The sequence below is a fragment of the Phycodurus eques genome, chromosome 5 (assembly GCF_024500275.1).
Source record: "Phycodurus eques isolate BA_2022a chromosome 5, UOR_Pequ_1.1, whole genome shotgun sequence".
NCBI classification, from domain to species: Eukaryota; Metazoa; Chordata; class Actinopteri; order Syngnathiformes; family Syngnathidae; genus Phycodurus; species Phycodurus eques.
Genome location: NC_084529.1, coordinates 4426252 through 4452346, shown reverse-complemented (window position 1 = coordinate 4452346; position 26095 = coordinate 4426252). Strand labels below are relative to the sequence as shown.

The following is a 26095-nucleotide window of genomic DNA, read 5'->3' as shown; positions in this document are numbered from 1 at the left end:
GTTATGTAGAAATATCGCATTACTGAGCTGTTTGTAATTTAATACAATCGGATATCTGTAATATTTGAAAAATAAACATTCTATTAGGTGAATTTCTTTCTGGAAATTGATTGCTTAATTTATTAATGTCAATTTAAACCTGCAACTAACACAAAAAACACTACAGGAGCAGCAAGTTTAGCTAGTAGCTAATGGTTCACTGTTATATATGAATAAATTCTCTTGATTAAATGTTGTTTTAGTGACAATTTGCTTAGTTTTCATCAAAATAATATTGGGATGAATTCCAAAGACCGCTGGAATGTAACCCTTGCAATAAAAGAGGGATTACTGTATTTGAACAACTGCTTGAATTATTAAAATGCTAAAATTCATTTAAAAAACTGCCACTGTAAGAGCATAACAACTAGCCAGTTCGTCAAATTTCGAGCACAGGTGAAAATTAGCAAAATGTCTTTTCATAGGTTATATTATTTCGATTCGTACCCAGTGAAAAAGGCAAAGAAAAAGATAATACTGAAATTTTCTTTTGCAACTCCAGAAGCGAAACATCTGGCTGTCTCTCTTCTGACAACATTCACCAACAGGGCAGAAGTGGTACTACACACAAAAAAAAAAAAAAAAAAAAAAAAACAAACGCAGACAGCCAAGTGTTCAAAAGATCCATTGTACTTATAAAAATAGAAATATACATTTCATTTTAACAAATTTCACACCATTTGTACAACCACGCAATATTACAAAAAAAACCAAGAAGACTTAAATAGACTTACAAGACTCGAGGAGAGACAAAAAGGCAAATAATGGTGGAGACCAGCCGCAGTAAAAACATTACATCAAAAGGAAAATAAGAAGTTTAAAGGCTGTAAAAGAGCGTAACATTGATACATGACTTTTGTGTCCCACAAAGTTACCTTTTTTTGTTTTGTTTGATATTCAATGAACACAGCACATTTTAGCGTGTTTGGAAGAGGAAAAAGACGACTTATGAGGTCTCAGGGCTGGCGGCCATCTCCATGGCAACAACCAGACTGCGCTGGGCTGAGATGGCGTCGAAGACTTCGTCCCTGTTGGTCATGGCTCCAAACACCATCGGCTGAGCGACCAAAAAAAAAAAAAAACGCCATTTATTCATGTATTTATGAATGCATTAGAGCAGTGGTGGGCACATTTGAACACAAGGCAATAAAGCAATAAATTATGATAATTAAAATGTGTATGTAAGATACGAAAAATCATTTATTTTAATGAAATAATTCACTCGTTTTTAAATTGTAGTACAATATATAAAATACATTTTGTGGTTAACATTAAAATAAAATGTATTAAATGTATATGAAATCTGTGTTTTTAATATAATTACTTCTAATTCAAATGTTGTTATTTATAATTCATCTTCATCTAAAAACCTTGGAACACAACTTGAAAATAAAAATATGAAAGTAAAATAAAATGTTACCTGTAACATTTTTGTAATTAAATAATTGGTTAGTTTGATAACATGAAATGGAAATAGGATAATTTAAAAATGAGAAAATATATTTTTTGTAATTTAAATTTCTATTAATTTCAAAACAATGATTTTTATCATTTACAATAAATCTTGTAATCAATTTAATAATTATTCAAATTCGAATTAATGCACCGATTATTTAATAAAATAAAAATGTGGAAAATGTACATGTCAATTTTTTAATGTAGGTTGTTATTATTATTGACGTATTCCTGACAAGTAATGGGGCAGCCGTGGCCCAGCGGTGAAGCTCATCGCCTGCACCCACGGGGACCCCGGCTCAAGACACTGAGCGGCAGAAAGAATGCGCGCAAAAACAAAAACACCTGGCAGCGTGACAGAGCTCGAGAGGACGCCGCAGCGGACCATCCATCACCAGCAGCAGCCCCCTCACTCGCGCTTGTGGTGTCTTTGAGCAAGACACCGATACCCCCAACTGCTCCCCGGGCGCTGAACCTCTGCCCTCTGCTCCAGTGTGTTCCACTAACAAGTGTACAGTGGGTACGGAAAGTAATCAGACCCTCTAAAAAATTTGTAATTGCAGCCATTTACTAAAATCATTTAATTTCATTTTTTTTCCTCTATGTACAGACAGCCCCCCATATTGACAGAAAAAAAAAAAAAAAGAATTGTTTACATTTTTGCTGTTTTATTCAAAAAGACAAACTGAAATTTCACACAGCCAAAAGTATTCAGACCCTTAGCTGTGACGCTCATATATTTAACGACCGGTTGCAATGGAAGGATAGATGAGTGTGCCCAGGTACAGGGATATCCTGGACAAAAACCTTCTTCAGAGTGCTCAGGACCTCAGACTGGGCCGAAGGTTCACCTTCCAACAAGACAATGACCCTAAGCACACAGCGAAAATAACGAAGGAGTGACTTCAGAACAACTCCGTGACTGTTCTAGAATGGCCCCGCCACAGCCCTGACTTAAACCCAATTGAGCATCTCTGGAAAGACCTCAAAATGGCTGTCCACCAACATTCACCATCTGACAGAGCTGGGGAGAATCTGCAAGGAGGAATGGCAGAGGATCCTCAAATCCAGGCGTGAAATTTTTTTGTATCATTCCCAAATAGACTCATGGCTGTATTAGCTCAAAGGGGTGCTTCTACTAAATACTCAGCAAAGGGTCTGAATACTTACGGCTGTGTGATATTTCAGTTTTTGTTTTTTAATAAATCTGCAAAAAATGTTTTCAACAATTCCGTTGAAAAAAAATTTAAGGGGGTCTGAATACTTTCCGTACCCACTGTATGTGTTCTGATTGAAGTAATTCAAATAATTTGTATTATTTACAATAAAGCAATTGATAAATTATTTAATGAGATGAATTAATGGAAAAATACATTTTAAATAACTGATTTTAGGGGGGAAATGACTCAATGAATGCAATAAATAACAAGACTATTATTAATGTAAATGCTTGGTGGGCCATTGTGCTTATGTGGGGCGGGGCCATAGTTTGCCCACCCGTGCATTTGCGCTTCTCACCTTCTGAGTGAATGGCGTCGCTATGGAGATGCCCATCCCAAAGCCGGGTAACATGGACAACACTTTGTACTGGGAGGGGAAGAAGATGCATTGAAGACAAAATATCTTTTGCGAAGAAAAAAAAAAGAAATTGAGTAAAAGAGGAGCGAGGACCTTCTGCATTTCTGTGATGTCCAGCAGTTTGATGACTTTGTCCCTCTTGGACGAAGATGAGCGGGAACACTCGAAGCACAAGTAGCTGAAGAGGGGGAGTGGGACGACGAGGACATCAGTTTGGATCACAGGCCACGAGCGCGCCAAATCAACAGGTGGCGCTACAAGCTGAAATCATCGAGGGGTCTCGCACAGGGCGCCATTTAAGCTCGCAGCGCGCCTGACTTGCTGTATGGGACCGCTAGATTTTTTTTCCTACAGATGTTAGCAAGAATTGTGGAAGTTGACACAAACTATTTGCTTTTGCGGGCCACATCAAATCATGAGGCGGGGGCCGGATGAGGCCCCGAACCTTGAGTTGGACACCTGTGGTTGACAGGTAAGTCGAAGTCTGCTTTACATTTATTCACAATCATTTTGGAGCGTACTGGGTGTTTTTAGGCCGCGGAAAAAGTCCTTCAAATAAACAGACAAACGGCTTCAACCACCCCCCCCCCCCCCCCCAATTAGTCTTGAATTTCTTCACATAGTGAATTTTGGCCTTTTGTTAGCTATAATCAAAATGATACAAAAAAATAATAATAATAATGAAATATTTCACTCTGTAGTAAATTTCATTTGAACTGAATTGAACTAGTGAAACAAATCTCATTGTACAAGAAATTGAAAGCAATGTAGTCAGTATTAAAACCTACAGCATTGAAATATCGTAAATACTTCATTTATATTGTTAATATTTTGCTTATTATTACCTTATGATACCTCTCAAATATGCAGTTAGTGTACAAAAAAGACAATATGTAGAACTGACCACGTACAAATCCTAATCCTCTGTTTTTTAGATTCCAAATTATTTTGAGGCGGTACTTATTAAGTACGACGGCTTACTTGTCAGTGACGTAGAGGACGCCGTTCCGGATGTAGTCTGCGGGCGTCTTCTTGTCACGGTTGATGAGACAGCAGCGCCAACCGTTCTCACATACTACACACAAAAAAAAAAAAAACACGTAGTGAAATCAGATTACACATTTTATTTCTTCCATGCTCGCAACCTGAAATGTTCGCAAATCAAGATAATGTTTGTCATTGAAATGAATAGGAATAAAGTTATATTTACCTCATTTTTTTTCAGTGTTGGGCTAAACTAAATACTGTAGAATAAGTGGAAACACACTTCAGGGCCGCCACATCCCACAATGCAACTTGGCTTTGGCATTGCATTGTGGGATGTGGCGGCCATTCTCCGGCTAGCTGTATCCATGGCGAAAGAATGCTGAATGTAGTCACGCAATGAGATGGAATGTTAACTCATTCACTGCTGTTTTCTATTCGTCGACTGGAATCCGAACATTTACTGCCACGGCGGTATATATTAGTCAAGTAAGTTTTTCTCGCCCAGCTTATCAGTGAAATTCAGGCTTGTAAACCACTGTAATGGCTAACAGACGCCAGTAGATGGCGGCGTGGCCTCACTCTGGATTTGAGATCCGCACAGCTTTTGAGTAGAATATCAAGATTAATCGGTGAATCTTGGCTTTTCAAGTCGATTATGAGTGTGTGTCGCGGAAGGTAGTCAAAAGTATGTGTCGTGATCGTGAGAAAAGGAGAACGGCATGTTCAAATCGCCGCTGACGTTCAACTTGAGCCTCTCAGTTTACCCGCTAGGGGGCGCTCTCTCTCGGGTACATTGAAGACCTCGTGGAAGGCTCCTCGCTTGGTGCTATAGCATCGACTTCCTCCTCCTCCATCGTCTCCACTGCCAGGAGCCTGAACCACAAAAGCAAAAAAAATAAAATTTAACAATACTGTAAATTCATTATTCCAGCTAATTACGATTATACAACTTATGAGGTGTGTCTTTTCTAAGATTCCAACTCGGGAAGATCTCACTCGACCGCAAAAAGACAACGTGAAAACTCCTACCGCACACACACACGCATGACTAATTGACATAAAACATACTCACCTGTTCACACTCTGGCAGCTAAGATGAAAAACAAGCCACACAAACAAGTGTAAAGAAGTTAAGAGCGGTTAAAAATAGTAAAACAATCAGTCTTAACTTTGATGACAAGGATGGAATGTGATTTTTTAAACTGGCTTGAATATCATTTTTTTTCCCCAAAACACAAAATTATACTAGAAGGGCTGCCTTAAAAACATAAAATATATCTTTTTTTTTTTCACTGACTTTGTAATTGCCCTTCACCGGGCGGCTTTCTCGTCACGTGGGAAACAGGGTGAAAACGGATCGGGTACTGACCCGTCTGCCAGGCGAGAGGTTGGCCTGCTCCCTCCTCTGGAGGTCCGTGGGCAGGCCGGTCCACACGATGTGCGCCGTGTCGTAGCGCTGGCGGAGTTTGGGGCAGCTCTTGAAGATGAAGTTGATGATAAAGAACTTGATGCCCACAAACACACCTGAGGGGAAGCGGGATGAGATAAATATGACGATTTGTGTTCAGGTGGACTGACCTGTGGTCGCTCCACCATGTTGTGTCATGTTTATGTTCCATTAAGCTATGCGACGTTTTTTGTTCCAACCTATTTTCAGTTGTAGAGATGCTCCCATGTTATGTGGCGACAATGACAAGTGTTACCTTGGACTCTTACATGTGGTCACTCCACAATGTTGCGTGCGTCCATGTTTACCTTTCCAGGGAGCAAGACCACTTATTTGTTCTGTCCAATCTGCAGTCTTAAAGTTGATCTAACATTATGTTGTGACATCATTTAGTCGACCTTTAGACTGTGTCGCTCCACAATGTTGTGTGTGTCCATGTTTATGTTTACAATTTGCATTACAGAAGAGTGACATATGGTGACTCCACAATGTTGTGTGGGATAATGATAGAAATGATCTTGTACCAATGAGGAATCCCAGCAGTTTGTAAGGCAGCAGGCAGGAGGCGATGAAGGACACCCACAGAGCCACGTACAGCTTCTTTGTCAACTGAGGCTCCACCCACATGAAGAGACTACACACACACACACACACACACACACAAATTGGGACGTGGCCGATTATCCCAAGTCAAAACCAGAAGAATAGTCGAGCTGACAACCTTACTTCTTTGTCTTCTCCAAGATGTCGGCCATTCTGCCAAAGATATTCTGTCGATGGGAGGAAAGCGAAACACGATGTGTTAAACTCTGGTTGCTAACCAAAACAGGAGTGACGTCACCTGAGCTCTCTGGGCCACATGCAGAACCAGCTGGAACTTCTCCGACACGGTCAGGTCTTCTCTGGGAGGCTCCTGTGAAGACGGAACGTGACGGCACATTCTGACGCCTGTCAATCATCTTGTCAGCGGCGGCGCGCACTCGCACACAGACACACGCGCACGCACACACGCCCACCCACGTTCAGAAACACAAACATACAGCCACGCCACAAACACTAACAAAATCACACACAATTCATGTACAGTAGAACATTTCTACATAGTGGATGCCCATTACAATTGCACTGACGGAAAAAAATAAGAATAAACCCTCCAAAATCGTGGGATAAATCACCAATAAAACTGAAAAAAAAAAATGAAAAAAAAAAGAAAAATGATTGTGTGTACTGTACACACAAACTTAGAAAAACACACGCACGTACACAAAGGTATTCACATATACAAATACAGTACACCAACAGCACACAAATGCACACAAAAAGTCACCAGCACACACAAACACACACACACACGCACACGCACACACGCACGCACTTACCACAGGTTCTGAGACTTCCGGAACGATGCTCCACTGAATCCTCCAGCCCCTGAGTGCAGTGCATTAACGGGAACATCGTCATAATCACGTCTTTCGTGTTTCATTGCCTGCCTCCTTGCGATTGGCCGACAGAACCGGGTGGGCGGAGCTTACCTGGCAATGAGGTAGTTCAAAGAGAGGCGCAGGACGGCCAGGAACAGAAACATGGAGATAGTCCAGCCCCGCCACGTAGCGTACATGTAGACCTGTCAACAACACACACACACACACACACATAGGCTAACAGTTAGCATTCATCAATTAGCATCGTTAGCATCCACAAGTTAGCGTTCAGCCTCTCACGGTGAAGGCGATGGCCGTGGTGTAGGCGGAGTACCAGCTGGACAAGGCCGAGAGGTCCCGCAGGAAGCTGGTGATGGGCCGCATTCCTCTCTCTGCGAAACACAACACAGGCTCAAGAAGATTATTACTGTGGAAGCAAGAAACCGCTTGGTTGGGAACGATTTCTCCGTTCAAAGATGCTGATTTCCTTCACGGTCACCGATATCCCAGTAGGTGGCGGCATTGCATCTGCTTTGGATTTGAGATCAGCACAGGTTTAGAGTAGACGACAAAGATTGGGCCCTGAATCTCGGCTTGTCACGTCGATTACGAGGGGGAGGAATGCCAACACGCCCCTTCTCTGTTTTCCTTCTGTGGCTTTTCCATTTGAGGTGTCACAAAATCAATATATATATATATATATATAGCATTAAAGTCACTGTTCTGCTTGACATTTCTTTTGCTCCTTTTTCTCCGCATTTTGGTCAGAAACTGATGTTTTTGGTGAAACCAACCCATGATTATTACAAACCCCAATTCCAATGAAGTTGGGACGTTGTGTTAAACATAAATTAAAACAGAATACAATGATTTGTAAATCCTGTTCGGCCTATATTTAATTGAATACACTACGAAGATATTTAATGTTCAAACTGATAAATTTTATTGTTTTTAGCAAATAATCATGAACTTATAATGTTATGGCTGCAACACGTTCCAAAAAAGCTGGGACAAGTTCATGTTTACCACTGGGTTACATCACCTTTTCTTTTAACAACATCCAATAAACGTTTGGGAACTGAGGACACTAATTGTTGAAGCTTTGTAGGTTGAATTCTTTCCCATTGTTGCTCGATGTACAGCTTCAGCCGTTCAACAGATCTCCGTTGTCGTATTTTACGCTTCATAATGCGCCACACATTTTCAATGGGAGACAGGTCTGGACTGCGAGCAGGCCAGTCTAGTACCCGCACTCTTTTACTACAAAGCCACGCTGTTGTAACACGTGAAGAATGTGGGTTGGCAATGTCTTGCTGAAATAAGCAGGGGGGGGGGGGTCCATGAAAAAGACGTAGCTTGGATGGCAGCATATGTTTCTCCAAAACCTGTATGTACCTTTCGGCATTAATGGCGCCGTCACAGATGTGTAAGTTACCCATGCCGTTGGCACTAACACAGCCCCATACCATCACAGATGCTGGCTTTTGAACTTTGCGTCCATAACGGTCCGGATGGTTCTTTTCCTCTTTGGCCCGGAGGACACGATGTCCACAATTTCCAAAAACAATTTGAAATGCGGAGTCGTCGGACCACAGAACACTTTTCCATTTTGCGTCAGTCCATCTTAGATGAGCTCGGGCCCAGAGAAGCTGGCGGCGTTTCTGGGTCTTGTTGATAAATGGCTTTTGCTTTGCATAGTAGAGTTTCAAGTTGCACTTACGGATGTAGCTCCGAACTGTATTTACCGACATTGGTTTTCTGAAGTGTTCCTGAGCCCATGCGGTGATATCCTTTACACATTGATGTCGGTTTTTGATGCAGTGCCGCCTGAGGGATCGAAGGTCACGGGCATTCAATGTTGGTTTTCGGCCTAGCTGCTTACATGCAGTGATTTCTCCAGATTCTCTGAACCTTTTGATGATATTATGGACCGTAGATTATGAAATCCCTCAATTCCTTGCAATAGTACGTTGAGGTACATTGCTTCTTAAACTGTTGGACTAGTTTCTCACGCACTTGTTCCCAAAGAGGTGAACCTCGCCCCATCTTTGCTTGTGAATGACTGAGCAATTCAGGGAAGCTCCTTTTCTATCCAATCATGGCACCCAGGTGCTTGATGAGCATTCCTCAACTTTCTCACTCTTTTTTGCCACCTGTCCCAGTTTTTTTTGGAACGTGTTGCAGCCATAAAATTCTAAGTTCATGATTATTTGCTAAAAATAATCAAGTTTATCAGTTTGAACATTAAATATCTTGTCTTTGTAGTGTATTCAATTAAATATAGGTTGAACATGATTTGCAAATCATTGTATTCTGCTTTTATTTATGTTTAACACAACGTCCCAACTTCACTGGAATTGGGTTTGTACTAAATAACGGAAAAAGCTAGAAACCAAGTTTGTTTTTACGGTGAAAGAAAAGTGTCTACTCTTTCTTTTGGTTGGTTCAGTGTAGGGCTGCACGATTACGGCCAAAATAATTTTGATCAATACTGTAATCATGATTATTAGTCATGATTATTCTTCATGTTAAGGAAAAATATTTTTACTGCACTACTTTTCAATAAAAAAATATATATAACAGTTTTTAGTGCAAAATGAGTTTGGGATGATAAATGTGTTGTCGTCAGCACTCTCGCTTTAGTTGTTGCAACAATGAGCAGAAAAATTGCATAGAAAGTCAAAGTGACTCACTGAGCCGCCTCATGTTTTCCGTCAGCCTGTGGAGGAGTGAAAGTGAAATAAATGCAAATACGAAATATGAATCACTTGTGAGCACGGGAATGTCGGCGGCTCACCTCCTGGCACTGAGAGGCTCGTCCGGCGCGGGCGCCTCTTCTGCAGGCTGCGTGTGGAAGTCATCAAAGTCGACGCCCAGGTGGTCGTAAAGCCATCTTTGAAAGCGACTGTACGCGTCCTCATTTCCCGCGGTGGTGGCGTCACGAGGGGGCGGGGCTTTCGGAGCGCTGGACGGCAACTCGTCGAGTCTGTCAAAAATAACGGGCAAACAAAGATTCGGCCCCCCGAAGGTAGTTTGATGATGCAACATGAAATTTGGTAGACATGTCTATCATGGGCAGAGCCACAAAAAAGTCTCAAAAAGCCATGACTGAAAAGAAACAGGAAGCCGGCCATTTTGGTTTGAAGCGGCTTATTCTAAGGGTTCCCTGTTCCCTGGAATTCAAATGAAAATTCAGCCCCTGACGCTGCCACTGAGCAACGTGAAATTTGGTAAAGATGTCGATCAAAAAAAGTCTCAAGGAGTCATGCCTGAAAATACACAGGAAGTCTGCGATTTTGGTTCGAAGTGGCCATTAATATGATTTCTTGCACCCTGTACTTTCTTTGGAAATTCAGCCCCTGAAGCCAGTTTCACTGGGCAACATGACATTTGGCGGGCTTATCAAACATGAGTAGAGCCACAAAAAAGGTCTCACGGAGCCATGGCCGTAAATGCACAAGAAGTCTGCCATTTTTTCATTTCAGGGTCATTTCCCGAGAATATTGCCCCCAGCAATTCTTTTGAAAAATGAGCCCTGGAGACAGTTTTACTTTATATCATGAAATGTGGACGGTATGTTTATCATGAGTAGACTCCAAAAAAAGGCATACCCAAAAAGATACAGGAAGTCTGCCGCTTTGTTTGAAAGAGGCCGTTTTAGGGTCCTTTCTAGAGAGCGAAATGTGGATGTGCAATAAGTCTGTTGCTCACCTGGCATCGATGATGTCATTGAGCTTTTGTTCCAGCTCGATGTTCCTGCAACGTTCCCGTTCCAGCTCCTGTCGTAGCGCTTCTACGCCGTTTTCTTCCTCTCTGAGTTTCTTCAGCTCCTCCTCTGGATGGTGACGCGATCAGAGTCACATGACACAACCAAATAAATAAACAAACACTCAGTAAATACTCACGTAAGAAGTGTTTCTCTAACAAGGTGATCTCCAGGTGTCCTTTCACCTCGTTCAGATCTGTTTTGGGTTCATCTTGAGATGCAGAAAGACTTCCTGAAACAACCTGAATGAACCGTGCCGAGTCAAATCATAACAAACTTAAAAAAAATGTAATTAAAATATATGTGTGTATATATATATATATATATATATATATATAGATGTTTGTTTAGCAAAAAGCAAGTTGGTCCAAATTGTACTTAATTTTCATCTGAAACACAAACCAAATAATTTAGACACACTTTGTAGTTTTTGGATTATAAAAAAAAAATAATAATAAATAAAAAACAGGACAAAAGGGGTGGCGGGGGGGGATAATAGTACAACAAACATAAGTTTAATATGAACAAAGTGTTTTAGTTTCAACCGCCATTTTTTAATATTTGAAAAATTATTTTTTTTTTTGGATTAGAAAAATGTGCCAAAATAGTGATTTAAAAAAGTGAATATATACTTTCTTTTTATTCTTATCTAAAATACAGAAAATTTTATTTCCAAAGAAATAGTTTTTTTCAAATCTGAAAGTATTTTTTTAAAGAATATATATGTATTTAAAAAAATGGATTCAAAAAAAACTATTTGGAGATACATGCTTTTTTGTTGTACAGCAACAAAAAGAAATGAGATTTGAATTGCCCGATTTCTGCGGGGTGCCACAGGGTTCACTCTCATACTCCATCTATTGACACGCTCCTAACGTTAGCATAGTCGTGTGAGCTGCGCGTTCCATTCGGCACCTCCTCACTGTATTCCACGTCTGACGTGTTGGGCGACTCCGACAGATCCACGATGTCTTCGCGCCTGTGGCTCCAATTCCGGATCCGGTCCAGACGCCTCCGCATATTCGGGTCTTGTGGAACACCCCTCCACCCACTACCTACCTGGAAGTGACTGACAGGGGGTGCTGCAGGAGACAGGAAAATGGTTTAATTGAGAGCGAGAGACTGAAGCGATGGCGCCAAGTGATAAGAGTTTTGTCGCTAAATGTCATGTTTGCTGTCAGGCGTTCCACAGGGTTCTCTGCCGGATCCTTTGCTATATCCATATATTTTGTGTTTTGACAGCATAGCCTCCATTATAAGTGTGTTGCCCTTTTTAAAATGTATGCGCATCTAATGGTTGATTGTTGTCATTGTCTTAGGGTCTCCTAATGGCTTTTTGCAAACTAAATGTTAGCAAAGGCGGTATACTGCCATGACCATGTGTTTATTCTTGTGCTTGTAGTTGTCACAATTCCTAATATTTTGACCCTCAGTTGCACAATAACAAACTTTACTTCAGTTTCTCCCTGACAGCGTCAATCAAAACTTGAGCAAAAGTGTGCCTAATATTGTGGCCGCTAAAGGTGACAGACAGCCAATCACGTTCGAGCTCGTTCAGCTCGGACACACCTGTAGTGAAGAATGTTGCAGCAAGGCGAACAAGTTGTCTCTTCAAAACACATTTGTTGGTTTCAAATCTCCGTAGCGAAGTTCCGACGAGGCTCCAATCCGAGCAGGACGCTCTCCAGTCGGCTAAACCTTCGTCCGAGGTAGTATTCCGTCGCGGAAGAAGTTAGCGAGGAAGAGCAACAAAAAAAAACTCGTTTGATAAGTTTAGCTGTCAACCAACACGCCACTTCGGAGGCGTGGCTCCGCTCTGAAACGCGCGGTGACGTCATAACGTAACGTTCTTGAAGAGCTCACATTCTATTTTGTTTTACCTATGGTAACGTGAAATGATATGTAATTTATGAGTGCTGGATTTAAAAATAAATTGGAATTTTTTTAAATGACCGTTTTTTTTTGTCGGCCAAAAGGTGGCGGTGGTGAACATCCAACGTAATTGTCCCACACCAATCACGATGATGAAGAAGACCACGTGGAAAGCAAAGGCGGAAGTGAACTTTTCTGTGTCGGAGCAACTTTTTCGACAACTTTCTTGTTTTAAGTACAAGTTGGTGGTTTCAGGCGACAACGTTTTTTTTCCCCTTTTCTTTTCTTTTTAAACCTGCCTTCGCCGACAAATAGTCAGCACGGAGGCGGAGATGGTCTCCACCGTCGCGAACGTTGACGTGAAGCAGGCAAGAAACTCAAAAGGATTTAAACAACAACAACGCTTCATTTGACCAAACTACATGTAACAAAAACATCAGTTTTGTCTTTGTGTCGTTTTTTTTTCTATAAATCACACTTTCTACATCTTGACAAATCTGAATCGAAGTATTATGCATGCGATTATAACAAATAGGCGTTAATTTTAGTCACCATGATACTTGTTGAGGAATTATGCAACTCATTTGTTTTCGTTAAATGATGTCTGGCTGTCTGACTTCATTTCCCATATTCACACATTTGAATGACCCCATAATTAAAAAAAACAAAATCAATTTAATTTAGATACATTTTGACCCCCTCAATTATAATCAAGCGTCCTCAAGTCCCTTGAAAGGCGCTATAAAAATTATTGTGATCATTACATAACTTCTTTAAACAAATAATTGAATTATACTATAAATGTACTACATCTTAAAACTAATAATCCTGAAACTGCCTAAAAATAAGAGACACATTTCCCTTTTTGTGCTTTTAAATAATTTTTTTCTATCCAAAAAGAATACATATTTAACTAAAAATGTTATTTAGGGAATCAAAACATTTTTTACATTTCAGATGAAATAGTGTGCGTTTTTTTTCCAACTACAATATTTTACAAGTATCCACATATTTACTGAATAATTCAGAAATGGTCACAAAAATAGGATACAACAAAGTAACTAAAATAAAAATATATCAAAGCCACGGAAATGGCATCTTGCTCAGCCTACGATTTAAAAAAAAAAAAAATATTTTTTTTTGTGCTTTCAAACAAAAAAATGTCATCACAAATGTTTTATTGTATTTTTAATTATTATTTTTTTGTACGTACAGAAAGATGCCGAGCAAGCGCTGGTGGTGGCCATCTCGTGCTCGGCCGTGTTGGAGGATACTGACGACGGCGAGGTGCACGGTGTGGGCGTGGCCTTCCCGCTGCTGCAGGTTCAAGTCGAAACAAGAAGGGTTACAAATTTTACAGGCTGCAAAAACAATTATTTGAATTAAAAAAAAATTCTTTCCCTGTTTTCTTAATAAAAAATTTTTAAGGCGGTGCAGAATGTGAATCGGCGTCTGGTGGCTGCGAATTCTGCAGAGTCGTTGCTTTTTGACGTGCTTCTCGTCACCACTGACGGGCGTCGGCAGCAGAGCGCTCGCATCGTCAGCAGCACCAAACATCATGGTAGGCCTCAGACGTCGTGGGTATAAAAAGTCTACACACCCCTGTCACATGCCAGGTTTTTTCTGTTACTCAAAAATGAGACCAAGATAAATAATTTCACCACTTTAATTTGACAAATAACCGCTACAACTCAATTGATCAAAATGGAAAACAGTAAGTAAAAATTAACAACTGAGATAATGTGGTTGGTTGCAAAAGTCTGCACACCCTCAGAATTGGGATGTGGAACTAATCACTTTCAAACATGTTAGTTGGGATTCGGTGCACACCTGCCACCGTTTAAAGTGCCTGCTGAACCCAAGATAAACTTCAGATGTTCTAATAGGAGTTTAACATTTTTGTAGACGCATCTTGCAGCACAGGCCAAGGCATTTTAAATTCATGTGCTGACTGCCATTCAACTACATCCCAATTTATAAGAGGGTGTGGACACTTGTGCAACTACATGATCTCAGTTGTTTACATTCCCTCAAGTAATTTTTTTTTAGCAGCTTATAGGTCATGTTAATAGTGGATTTTTTTTTTTTTTTTTAAAGTGATTTAGCTTTGTCACGAAAAAAAAAAGTATTTGAACCGGGGTGTGTAGACTTATATTCACTATGTAGCTGAAAGATAAGATTGTTTTCACAAAAATACGATTCCAGTTGCTAGAGGGTTGGCAAAAGTTTATAAATATAGCGACAAATCGCTAAGTTGTCGATACTGACTGCTTTTTGTTAGTGTAACCAGGGTACATCAGCGAGGATGCGCTTTCAACCTTGGAAACTGCTAAAAATACAATTATGTAAAATTATCCTGACATAAATTTGAATGAATCGATAAATTGCAGTACGATGGACCTTCATCGTCGTTGTTGTTGACTTCTTGTGTGGATGTGTTCCACTTCCAGGTCTGGAAGTGAGCCGCTTCTGCTTTTCGGGTCGGGAAGACTTTGTGGAGAGTTTACTTGAAAATCGAGTGCAGCTCTTCCTGTCCGCAGAGCCAGAGGAAGCGTCGCAGGCGTGGCAAAGAGGTGCGTTGTCCTGCTGGTGGCGCCAGAGGACCACTGGAGATAGTGTCAAAATGACTCCCAACTCTTGAGGAATATATTACTTTGATTTAAGTAAAATGATTTGCTGTTAGAACAGGTCAATTTGACTACTTAAAATGTAAACCCAACAGTCTTAAAACGAGGGCTCTCTACCTAAAATAAAATAATAATAAAATAAATTTGTTTTTTTTCTCCCCAGAACGGTTTTTAATTCACTGAAAAATATTTTTGAAAAACATGTTTAAAATGGAAGTCAGTGTTGGTGTAGTGGTACACTCGCCTGACTTTGGTGCGGTCAGCGTGGGTTCAGTTCCCACGCAGTGACGGTGTGAATGTGAGTACGAATGGTTGTCCGTGTCTATATGTGCCCTGTGACTGACCGGCGACCAGTTCAAGGTGTGACCCGCCTCTCGCCCGAAGATGGCTGGGATAGACTCGAGCACGCCTGCGACCCTTGTAAGGATACAGCAGTACGGAAAAGGGATGGATGTTTAAAGTGGATTTTACATTTTCCAATTCAATTGACTGACAAAGCAAAAAAAAAAAAAAAAAAGATAACAAAAATGTTCTCGGTCGCAATTGTTCTTCCAGGTGTTCTGTCGGCGCTGTTGGGCCGTCAAACTTGGTCGAGCTCGTCGGAGCAGCTCAGAGTTTTGTTGTGCGGCGGTGACATCTTCACGACACCTGCCAACCCCACGCCAGCAGCGCAGGTACCAACCACATCCCAAAAACATGCACGGTAGGTTGATTGAAGACTCTAAATTGCCCGTAGGTGTGAACGTGAGAGCGAATGGTTGTTTGTTTCTATGTGCCCTGCGATTGGCTGGCGACCGGTTCAGGGTGTACCCCGCCTCTCGCCCGAAGATAGCTGGGATAGGCTCCAGTGCGCCCGCGACCCGCGTGAGGAGAAAGCGGTACAGGAAATGAATGAATGAATGTATATGTAAAACGAGTAAATAGTCATAGAAAACTCGTAATAGCGTTATTTTACTGTTACAAAAATCAGTAAAGATGTTTTTTAAAAAAGTTTAATGTACAAAATGTCAAATTGTTTCTTTTTTAAAAGAATTTACAAGTGCGGTACATTGGCTCCCTCTAGTGGTACATTAAACAATGACCAATTTAAATTTCAAACTACATAATGTTACAATGTTCATGTGTTGAGTACAGTTCAGTTCCATTTAATTGAAAAGCAATCATCCGCGATTTCTGGCGCCCCCTAACGCTGAAATGTAACATTACAACAAGGGGCTTCATCGCTTGATGTGACGTAGGCTAATCGCTTGTCTGGCCTCGCCGTCTTCCTTTCCATCCCCGCTTGCTTTCTCCTTTCTCTATGGCTCAGTCGACCTTGCGCACGATCCATATATGGGCGTGCCCGTTCGTAGGTACAATACGTTATTTCCGCTACGTCATTTTAAAGCGCCACCAAGTGCACCAGCGCGAGAATGTATCGGATAGACACGAAATATAATATAGACGTGTCAGACGCTAATAAGCTTAATCAGCATTCTGTCAACTACTCTTATAGTGGCTTGAGTGAAAAGGACTTTTTTTTTTTCGTAAACAAAAAAAAAAAAAAAGTTATGGATTATAGTTGTAAGTAAAAAACATTTGCATTGAATCTTTTTGAACTGTTTTCTATTTTATTCTATTTCGGTACTCATTTTTAAGTTGTTTTAATGAATCATTAAGTCAAGTGTAAAAAGACTTGATTGCATTACTTCAAATGATTTTAGTTAATAAGGCAACATATGTAATACAATTAAAAAATGCGCAATTGTTGATTTTACACTCCATTCAAAATTAAAAAATATACAGTATAATGAGATGCATACTGTGTACATTAAAAATAGTAAATGTACATTAACCAATTGTGGAGGGAAATTTGGATGAATAAATAAAACGTTTCTTGAAGATGTAAATTCTAGGTGGGCCGGATTAAAGAACATAGCGGACCAGTATGTGGCCCACAGGACATACTTTGCCCACCCCTTGGCTACATGCAAACCCACTAACGTTGCGTCGTGTTTTGGACACCCCCGACAGCGCTTCTGGTCCCAGCTGGGCGCCATGCGGGGTCGTTTCGGCGTCCTGGATAGTCCCGTCAGCGTTTCGGTGTTGACGGCGCACGGCGGGCGCCAAAGTTTCGGCGACGCCCTGGCGACGCTTCGCTCTCGCGGCCTGAAGGCCGACGAAGCCCACTGCTTGGCCGGGGCCCCTCGCGGGCCAATCCTGGACCTGCTGAGACCTCACTTCCTACTCGGCGATGGCGGCCTGGAGCGATGACGTCACGTGGTCGCCATTACGTCGGCCAGCCTTAAAGGGCCAAGCGCTTTGTTAAAATTGTTTTTTTTTTTTTTTAATTTTTTTTTTTTTTTACACACATGGCTGGTTGCTGTTTGTGTGCATGGACTGCACATGCTATGATGTGAACATATTTTGACAGTCTTAATTTAATAGGGTTATGCCCTTGCTATATTGTTGCTCTGGTGTAATAAAATCCAAATATAATCGAAACAAAAAAACAAAAACCACTTTTTTTTTTTTAGCAGAACTCGAATGTGATCACACATCTCAATGCTTTATAATGCACATAATCCATTATAAAATTTCTAACTGTTAGTATTTCCCTTTCAAACTGTGATTATTGGTCAAATCGTATCTCCGGGAGAAAACGTTTGCCCAGTTAGCGCCACGCTGGCTGAGAGCATTGACGGCTAACAGGACGACGGAAGGCGGGAACATAGCATTAGAAAATAATCCTGATGGTGACGTGGCTACGGGTGGCGCTAAACAAAGAAGATTTAATGGATGCGTCTTGGGTTTTGCATGCTAGCCTTCTGTGGACTAGGAATGCTAATGCTAAAGCGGGGATTCTCGTAAACCGCGTGTGCCTCCGCCATCAGAGGAAGAGACACAGTAACATGACTTCAAACACCCAAAGAGAAACACACAGGTGCATGTAGATATTAAATTCCTTAAATGATTTCAATTTAAACTACAAAGAAAACCACAAAGGCGTATTTAGTCACACAACTCCCTCGCTAACATTGTTTTAGACGTCGAAAAGGTGACGGCAGTCCCTTAGTAAGGTTACTTTGTTAATGAAAGACTGATTCCCTCGGTAACGCTTTAAAGTGCAACGAGACACGGGCGCAAATAGTCGCACAACTCCTTTGCTGACATTACGTGTCAAAAAAAGGCGACAGGGCCGCTAATAGTCGCGCAACTTGAAACTCCAAGGAAAGCGACACAGGCGCATTTCCATGCACAACTTGGTAGCATTTAAGCATCAGACAGACAAGAGTTCTCGGTCTGCTTCTGACGAACGGTAGTTTACAACGGCCGGTGTGTGTATTGCGTATTTTCTTTGTCGTCTGCAGATGACGACAAAGGAATTCATGTTCAAATGAAGCTTATTAAGTCCGGTACGACGCATGTGACACGAGCAGCTTTTTGTTGGTGCGGCCTTCTCTCCTCCTCCGCACTCCGAGTGCGCATGCGTGCGCGTGTCCGAGGGCGAGGGTCGGAGAGGTCGGGGGAGGCGCCGAGGGGCGGAAGGGCACGGCGGTGACGCGCGGCTCGTAAGCGGCTTTAATCGGCTAATTCGGCCTCGGGGGCCTGGCGGGCGACTCGGAGGTAAACGCCCGAGCTGAGCGGACCCTCCGCCGGACACTCACTGCACACTGAGGCGGGTCTTTCGGGAGCTTTTTTTTTTTTTTTTTTTTTTTTTTTTTTTTTTCTTTTCTTCTCTCTCAACTTTTCTTCGTGGCAATGTTCCTTTTCAACAGCACCGGTGGCTCGTCAAGGACGCTTTTAGTTTGGTTTCGCATGAGATAAGAAGGCTTCGGAGCCCTTTTTCACCGGCGCCGTCCTTCATGAGAGCCCGGGTGGACGCGGCAGAGGAGGGGCGGAGGTGGTGCAGGGGGAGAAGATGGAGGTGACGGAGAACGCCGTCGGCCCTGGGGGGTCTCCTCCCCCTCCTCCTTCTTCTTCTTCTTCTGCGGTGCAGGGCCACAACGTGGCGGCTCTGGTGCTGGGCGTGCTGCTCATCGTGGTGATCGTCGGCGGCAACGCGCTGGTGTGCGTCAGCGTGCTGACCGAGAAAGCCCTCAAGACCACCACCAACTACTTCATCGTCAGCCTGGCGGTGTCCGACCTGCTGCTGGCCGTGCTCGTGCTGCCGCTCTTCGTCTACTCGGAGGTCACTTTGCTCATAATTGTCGTTTGCCTTCAGTCCCGGCGCAGTCCGTGAAAGCGTTATGTAACTGCGCAGGCCACGATTCCACACAACAGTCGACAGGACCATCATTTTTATGATAAGGGATGGCAAATATGGTCAAAAAGACAAGTTTAGCGGGACTTTAAGATGGGCTTTTCATTAATTTGCATTTGAACATACAATATTATCCCCCAAAATGAGTCTGGATTTTTGGTTTTTACTATTGATTGTAAATGAACTTAGGAACATTTACATTTTATTTATTTATTTATTTTTGGGGGCAGAAGGGTGTGTGTAAATGAAAAATTTTTAAAATCCTCTCCATTATTCTGCAATAATTCTTTTTATATTTGAACATTTAATTTTATTTTATTTTAATTTCCCCAAAACATTGTCTTATTTTTCGTTTTTGTTTTATCCTGTTGTTTTACATGATCATTTTCTTTACCCAAATTCTTTTGCTAATTTGACTTAGAAATTCAGTCTGTTCTTTTTTTTATTTTTTTATTTTTTTAAGATTTTAGTCTGTCTGAATTAAAAATATATATATTTTTTTAAATTTATATTTTACGTTATTTGTTTCCCAGATTTTTATGGCATATTTCTGTCATAATAATGGTTTTTTTATTAATCCACCCCAAATTCTATCAGATTTCTTTTCATTTTTGAATAATGTTTTAAATTATTATGTGCTAACCAGTTCGGCCACCCTGCTGATTTTGTAATATATATATATATATATATATATATATATATATATTTATAAAGTTTAATATATATATATATATATATATATATATAATATATATATATTAGAAAATGTAAAAGAAAAAAAGTTCTGAAAAAGTTCCTGGATTTTTTCTTATGTTAAAAAATATTTTGAAAAATTTAAATAAATATTCCAGAGAAATTAAGTCTGAATTCTTCGAACAATGTGGAGTTGTTTCCTCCTACCGCGTCATAAAATGTTTGAAGTCACATTTTAACGACTGGACAAGTGTAAAAAGACATATTTTATTGTAGTTGATTTATTTTGGTAGATTTGCATACTTCTAGTTTGTTGTTCCACTGATAGCAGCCAAAGGCTTTGATTCAGAACAAGGGTTAGTGTTTTAAAAAAAAAAAAAAAAAAAAAAAAAGATTTTGGACAGTTTGGGATTTTTTGCATGTGTTACAAGCTGTTGCTAATATCTTTCGGTGACGTTTAAACTGAAAGTTCTCTTGCAGATGAAATCCAATCGGGTTAGTCAATTTAGTGTTCAAGGCTGTCATTGTTGTAATTATTGAGCAAAAGTCATCTTGAGCACGGAATTTAGAATCATGTGCTAAAATATTAGTAGTGCGCTTATTAAAGGCATGTGCAAGTGTGTGTTATTTGTTTTTTTCTTTTGTTTGTTTGTTTGTTTGTTTTCAAATCAAACAAATGTTCAATTTTAGGCTCTGATCCAAAATGCAAAATCTCTCATTCCGTCCGCTTTTTCCATTCCGTCATGTTTTTGTTTGCTCAAAAAAAAAACAAAAAAAAAAACATATACTGCAACCGTCACTTTTTCATTTTTGATTGCCAACAATACGCAGTATGCAGATTTTTTTTTATGGGGTTCCATCCCTTGTAACGCTGTCTTTTTGTTGTTGTTGTTTTTATTTGGTGTGCGTGTTGCATATGACTGACGGTGTGTGCGCGTGTTCCAGTTCCAGGACGGCGTGTGGACGCTGAGCACGGGCGTGTGCGACGGTCTGATGAGCATGGACGTCATGCTGTGCACCGCCTCCATCTTCAACCTGTGCGCCATCAGCGTGGACAGGTACGGACGAACGCCATTTTGCGAGATACGAGCCGTCCCTCGTCGTTTATTGCCGCTCCCGTTTGTCGAGCTAAACGTAAAACAGAGAGAATTGCACGTTGCGTATTTAAAACCACTACGTTGCTTCAGCTAACGAGGCCGTTTAGCTTAATGGTTTTTTTTTTTTTAACATTTAGCTTAATGCTAACAGACAATGCAAAACGCAATAGGTATTTCATTGCAACCAAGAACTTTGTTTTCTGCACTCGACTAGGTTGTTGAAAAAGAAATTCAGTCTAAAAAAATCGATATTTTCTCTCAAAATGTTATGGTGCTGTGATGTATTTGATATAACATGGACTAGAAACGCATGCATGGCTTTTACACATGTAGACAGACAATATAACAGTCACGGGCATATGATATTTATATACATATACTGTGTGAAAAACGACCAATGTTACTGCGGCGTACTGAACAATTGTGACCGTCTCCTTCATGTACAAGTACAACACAGTAAATTAGAATCGTGACAAAAGATTCACTTAGTGATGTAGTTTAATTACAAAAAGTGAAACTCGTTTTATAGATTCACTGCACACAATCTGAGTGAAATAATTGTTTTATATATATATGTCTATAACTTTGATTACAACTTTTCATAACACATTTTGACTTTTAACTTAGGTGGAAATGAAGCAGGAATTTTCCCTCTGAAAACTATTTTCCCAAGTGTTTAACGCACGTATGTTCAAATGTAAATGAGAATATATTTATTGCAATTTATTGAGCTGACAGAGCTCAATAAATTGCGCAACAAAAGCCTGCAGATGACTATAGATGTGATTTATTAGCTGGACAATGCAAACGGGGCGTAGCCTGAAGCCTGACACAGTTCCACGACAAATTTGAGAACAATTAATCACATCAATAGCCCTCTTGCAGAATTCTGTTGCACAATTTATGTACGTACGGCATCTTAATAATCAGATCAGATCAGCGAGGGGCACAAGTCTCTCAGTACTTAAATAAATGCCCGTCAGATATAAAAAAAAAAAAACTTAGGTATTGTTTTCATTTTTTTTCAATATGGATGACTAATAATAAAAAAGAAAAAAGACAAGGACTCTATGCAAAATGGGTAGCACCAGTAAAGCGCTAGCTACGCGTGCTGCTGCATATGTCGGGATTATACTGCCCCTGGTGGCCAAGTTGCGCACACCAGAAGGAGTCGCACATACGGTTTAGTTGTTCACATTCCATTGAATCATGCTAATACGATATGTTTTAGAAAGTATAATATTATACTGTGCCATTTTTACATTCCAACATTTTTTTGTTTGTGTTTTGGGAGAGACTGGAACGGATTAATGGCCTTTCCATTCTTTTCAGTAGGAAAAGATGAGTTCACGTCTGTTTGGAGTTTGAATCTGGGAAAAATTTAAAAAAAACATGCCCACCTGAAATTAAATTAAAAAAAATACATCTCTCTGAAATTAAATTAAAAAATGTAACCCTCCCTAAAAAACACAAGATGAACCCAAAAATAAGAGGGCAGTCTTTAAATAAAAATTAAAGCCTTCCTCAAATCAAATTAAAAAATATCTTTCTCAAATGAAAAAATAGATGCCTCAATCACATAAAACAAAAATAGATGCCTCCCTCCAAAAAAAATAATTAAATAAACACCTCTTAAAAAAAATTACATTCCAAGAATGTATATATTTTTACTTGATTATTTTACAAATGTTTCTGAACAAATCTCTACATTTTTTGTTGTCATAAAAAAATAGTCTAAATTATTTTTCTTTTTAAATGCCTCTTTTACTATTAACTATAAATATTTTTTGACACGACATTGAAAAAGCATTTTATCTTAGAATTTTTTGTATTATCATTATTATTATTTTTTTTAACAACCGGTTCGGGGTTTGAATCCGGGCTGCGCTAACGCTAACGCTAACGCTAACGCTAACAGCACTTGCTCTCTGACAAGATGACACCAATCTTGCCTTCGAATGCACTTTTGCAAGACGTTTTGCAACATATCTCGTGCTTTGGCAATATTACAAAGAAATGAAGCCTTATTTTGCTGCTTTAAAAAAAAAAAGAGCCCCGGCCTTCCCTTGCCCCTCGGGCAAAACAAAATATCAAGTCTCGAGTTTTCCTTTTTGACGGTTTGCCCGATTGCAGGTTCATCGCGGTGCTGATCCCGCTCAACTACAACCGGAAGCACGTGGACCTGCGGCAGGCCGTCCTCCTGTCGGCCACGTGGGTCCTGGCCTTGGCGGTGGCCTCTCCCGTCATGCTGGGCGTCAACGAGGTGGCGGGCCGCCGCCCCGGCGAGTGCAAGCTGGAGAACGCCGACTACGTCCTGTACTCGTCCGTGTGCTCCTTCTTCATCCCGTGTCCCGTCATGCTGCTGCTCTACTGCGGAATGTTCCGCGGCTTGCGGCGCTGGGAGGAGGCGCGCAAGGCCAAGCTGAGGAGCAGCATCCAGGCCTGCCGCAAGCTGCGGGAGGCCAACGCCGCAGCCGCCGCCGCCGCCGCCGCCGCCTCGCTCCCTCCTCTGGCCGGGCTGCCGCCGCTTCTGCCGCCCGTCATCGAGCGGGAGGCCGACGCCGGCCCGACCGCGAGCTTCGCCCAGATGAAGTTCACCCCCGAGCCCCGGCGGAGGAGCAGAGCGAAGATCAACAGCCGCGAGAGGAAGGCCATGAAGGTGCTGCCTGTCGTCGTAGGTGAGGACCAATACGCTAACGACTAAATAGCCCGCCTTTTTCAGGCGTTGCTGTGTTGTTGTTTTTTTCGATGCCACTTTCTTTTCCCCCGTGTCAACGTTCTTCGTAAATGGCACCAAGACAGAACGGACCGACAAAGTTAACTCGGACAAAATTCCACCTTCTGAGATCGCATCAGCGTTTGCGTGTCAAGCTCGTTCCACGCTGCCTGTAAAGGGACAGTCAATTTTCCACCTTCGGCGGTAGTACCAGATCCATAACAAACGCGGGGTGGCGCTTGCGTATAAAGCCCCTTTCGCACTGACTGTAAAAGGCAAGTTTCCCGCACCTTATCGATTTTGCGGTCTTTTTTTACGCGTTGCCGTGTAAACGGCACCGGCGCAGAATGGCCGGGACGTCCAGCTCGTATCAGAGCCGTAAAAGAGGCGGGACGAGTGATCAAGTGCAGAGAGAAATCACTGGGGAAAAAGTGCGCCTATTAAGAGCAAGCAGTCAGCGCCGGCGCTAATGCGTAGGAGCGCTTCCCTTTGGCACGCAGCGGCTAATCGCGCAGCGCCTTAATCCCGAAAGCCAATTAGCGTGTAAAAGCCGCTCAAATGTGAAATACTCAGAAACTCCCCTGACATTCAAATAGAAAGCTACCACGAAATAAATAATGACTTGGTTCATAAATACTAAAAATAATACATGAATGTTTATTGAAGACTATGACAACTTCCTATTTTATTTGCAGTTCATTCATTCTGGTTACGAGTGACCCTATTTACAGGATTTTGGCAATGCAAGGTGTTACAATTTAGCAAACGTTTGTGTGATTGCTTCAAACTTTTGATTGCCACTCCCAGCTGAAATTTACTGCCAAATGAAACATAATTTAAAAAAAAAAAAAAAAAAAAAAAAAAAGAATGACCCAATATGTATTTAAAACAACCAGATAGCTTAGTCCTTTTAGCTTAATACTAAGTCATAATAAGGATGCCATAGACGGGCTAACAAAACCACCATCGTTGCGGTAGTTACAAACAGAAGTGCAACTGGCCGCTTACGGGCTTGAGGACTCGGCATTATTTGCACAGTTATCATCGTGTCAGACCAACGCAATACTAGTTTAGTTACTTTAGATCACATGACACCACGCCGACAGCCGTCAAAAGTCTTGTGTCGAAAGCAATTGTTTCTCACACACGGCGATGCTGACGTGATGTACTGATGTGATATATTTCCGTGTGACCGCGAGCTGTTCGCCCTCAGGTGTGTTCTTGTTGTGCTGGACGCCGTTCTTCGTGCTGCACATCGTGCGCGCCCGCTGCCGGACGTGCGATATCCCGCCCGCCGCCATGAGCGTGGCCACGTGGCTGGGTTACGTCAACAGCGCGCTCAATCCCGTCATCTACACCGTGTTCAACGCTGAGTTCCGACGCTTTTTCAAAAACTTCCTGCGCCGCTGCTGCCACTTATGCTGCCGCGCCACATGAGCGGGACATTTTTGGGTTGGTTTGTTTGTTTGTTTGTTTGTTTGTTTGTTTTGGGCTGGGTGGGGGAGGGTCCTGTCTGGACTTTGTTCTTTGCAAAGTTTGAAGCAGCAGAGTGGAACAAAACAGATGTGCGCCGCACGCAGGAATTTATTTTCTAAATCCGTCTCATCTTTTCACAATAAAAGCATTTACCGTAACTTTGCATTTAGTTTCCGTCTTTTTCTTCTTCCTCGATTAAATTATGGCACAAAATTGACAGATACATCTCTGAGTTGTTGTTTTTTTTGTGTGTGTCAAAATGAAATGCATACCAAACCAATCAATCAGATAATTAAATGTATAATTATTGAACTGAACTCATTAAGTTTACTTGACTTTTAGTTTAGCCATTAAAATTAACCAAATTGTGAAATGATTAAGATTTGGTTTTGAACCTATTCAGTAATCCTTTCTTTTATGAGTGATTTATATAGTTCATTAACTTTTAACTCAATTGAATTTTCACATTATTGAATCGGAATGGCGAAGTATTTGTCGGATTTCTTTTTTTAAATTATTTAATAGATTGTTTTTTTTAACATGTTTACTAGCTCTTATTTTTATGCAATAGCCTTTTATTTCATTATGGATGTTTTTGGGGGTACCAAAATGAAATTAATTAAATTAAAATATGAATTAACTAACTCAAATATAATGTAATTGATTAATATAAAATAC

General features: G+C 41.1%; 3 protein-coding genes across 7 annotated transcripts; 2 read left to right on the top strand and 1 right to left on the bottom strand.

Moving 5' to 3' along the window:
* Positions 1-668: 668 nt before the first annotated feature.
* Positions 669-12473, bottom strand: LOC133402859 (GRAM domain-containing protein 4-like). 2 transcript variants are annotated; one of them, XM_061677081.1, is made up of 18 exons: positions 12263-12473; positions 11609-11775; positions 10833-10935; positions 10639-10762; positions 9725-9913; positions 9621-9646; positions 7228-7319; positions 7039-7130; positions 6886-6934; positions 6348-6419; positions 6233-6276; positions 6031-6140; positions 5429-5583; positions 4824-4932; positions 4054-4147; positions 3166-3250; positions 3013-3081; positions 669-1096 (listed from the first exon to the last, which is right to left on the bottom strand). In XM_061677081.1, the coding sequence occupies exons 2-18, from the start codon at positions 11711-11713 to the stop codon at positions 986-988; spliced, it is 1629 nt and encodes a 542-aa protein (XP_061533065.1). In that variant the 5' UTR covers positions 11714-11775; positions 12263-12473; the 3' UTR covers positions 669-985. The 2 variants fall into 2 exon arrangements, with proteins under 2 accessions (XP_061533065.1, XP_061533066.1); XM_061677082.1 differs by lacking the exon at positions 669-1096 and adding an exon at positions 2250-2365.
* LOC133402861 (cytosolic 5'-nucleotidase 1A) lies at positions 12279-19079 on the top strand. Of its 4 annotated transcripts, XR_009768570.1 has the most exons (9): positions 12279-12402; positions 12670-12933; positions 13781-13888; positions 13994-14126; positions 15016-15138; positions 15547-15612; positions 15748-15866; positions 17206-18798; positions 18951-18995. XR_009768570.1 is itself a non-coding variant. In XM_061677086.1 (8 exons), the coding sequence occupies exons 2-8, from the start codon at positions 12898-12900 to the stop codon at positions 18997-18999; spliced, it is 663 nt and encodes a 220-aa protein (XP_061533070.1). In that variant the 5' UTR covers positions 12279-12402; positions 12670-12897; the 3' UTR covers positions 19000-19079. The 4 variants fall into 4 exon arrangements, 3 of the variants coding, with proteins under 3 accessions (XP_061533070.1, XP_061533068.1, XP_061533069.1); XM_061677086.1 differs by lacking the exon at positions 17206-18798 and having other exon boundaries at positions 15748-15895; positions 18951-19079; XM_061677084.1 differs by lacking the exon at positions 18951-18995 and having other exon boundaries at positions 17206-18911.
* Positions 18996-25579, top strand: LOC133402860 (D(4) dopamine receptor-like). The gene is made up of 4 exons (XM_061677083.1): positions 18996-19363; positions 21074-21186; positions 23359-23903; positions 25155-25579. The coding sequence occupies exons 1-4, from the start codon at positions 19094-19096 to the stop codon at positions 25376-25378; spliced, it is 1152 nt and encodes a 383-aa protein (XP_061533067.1). The 5' UTR covers positions 18996-19093; the 3' UTR covers positions 25379-25579.
* Positions 25580-26095: the final 516 nt, after the last annotated feature.

What these genes read in the sequence shown, in the direction of transcription:
- LOC133402859 (XM_061677081.1), bottom strand. Translation starts at nt 11,713, where the DNA reads ATGCGGAGGCGTCTGGACCGGATCCGGAATTGGAGCCACAGGCGCGAA. An exon ending in ACGTGGAATACAGTGAGGAG is followed by an intron (nt 10,936 to 11,608) that starts GTGCCGAATGGA and finishes CGGTTCATTCAG; the next exon opens with GTTGTTTCAGGAAGTCTTTC. An exon ending in ACATCACAGAAATGCAGAAG is followed by an intron (nt 3,082 to 3,165) that starts GTCCTCGCTCCT and finishes TTCCCCTCCCAG; the next exon opens with TACAAAGTGTTGTCCATGTT.
- LOC133402861 (XM_061677084.1), top strand. Translation starts at nt 12,898, where the DNA reads ATGGTCTCCACCGTCGCGAACGTTGACGTGAAGCAG. An exon ending in TGGCCTTCCCGCTGCTGCAG is followed by an intron (nt 13,889 to 13,993) that starts GTTCAAGTCGAA and finishes AAAATTTTTAAG; the next exon opens with GCGGTGCAGAATGTGAATCG. An exon ending in CAGCAGCACCAAACATCATG is followed by an intron (nt 14,127 to 15,015) that starts GTAGGCCTCAGA and finishes TTCCACTTCCAG; the next exon opens with GTCTGGAAGTGAGCCGCTTC.
- LOC133402860 (XM_061677083.1), top strand. Translation starts at nt 19,094, where the DNA reads ATGGAGGTGACGGAGAACGCCGTCGGCCCTGGGGGGTCTCCTCCCCCT. An exon ending in TGCGCCATCAGCGTGGACAG is followed by an intron (nt 21,187 to 23,358) that starts GTACGGACGAAC and finishes GCCCGATTGCAG; the next exon opens with GTTCATCGCGGTGCTGATCC. An exon ending in GGTGCTGCCTGTCGTCGTAG is followed by an intron (nt 23,904 to 25,154) that starts GTGAGGACCAAT and finishes GTTCGCCCTCAG; the next exon opens with GTGTGTTCTTGTTGTGCTGG.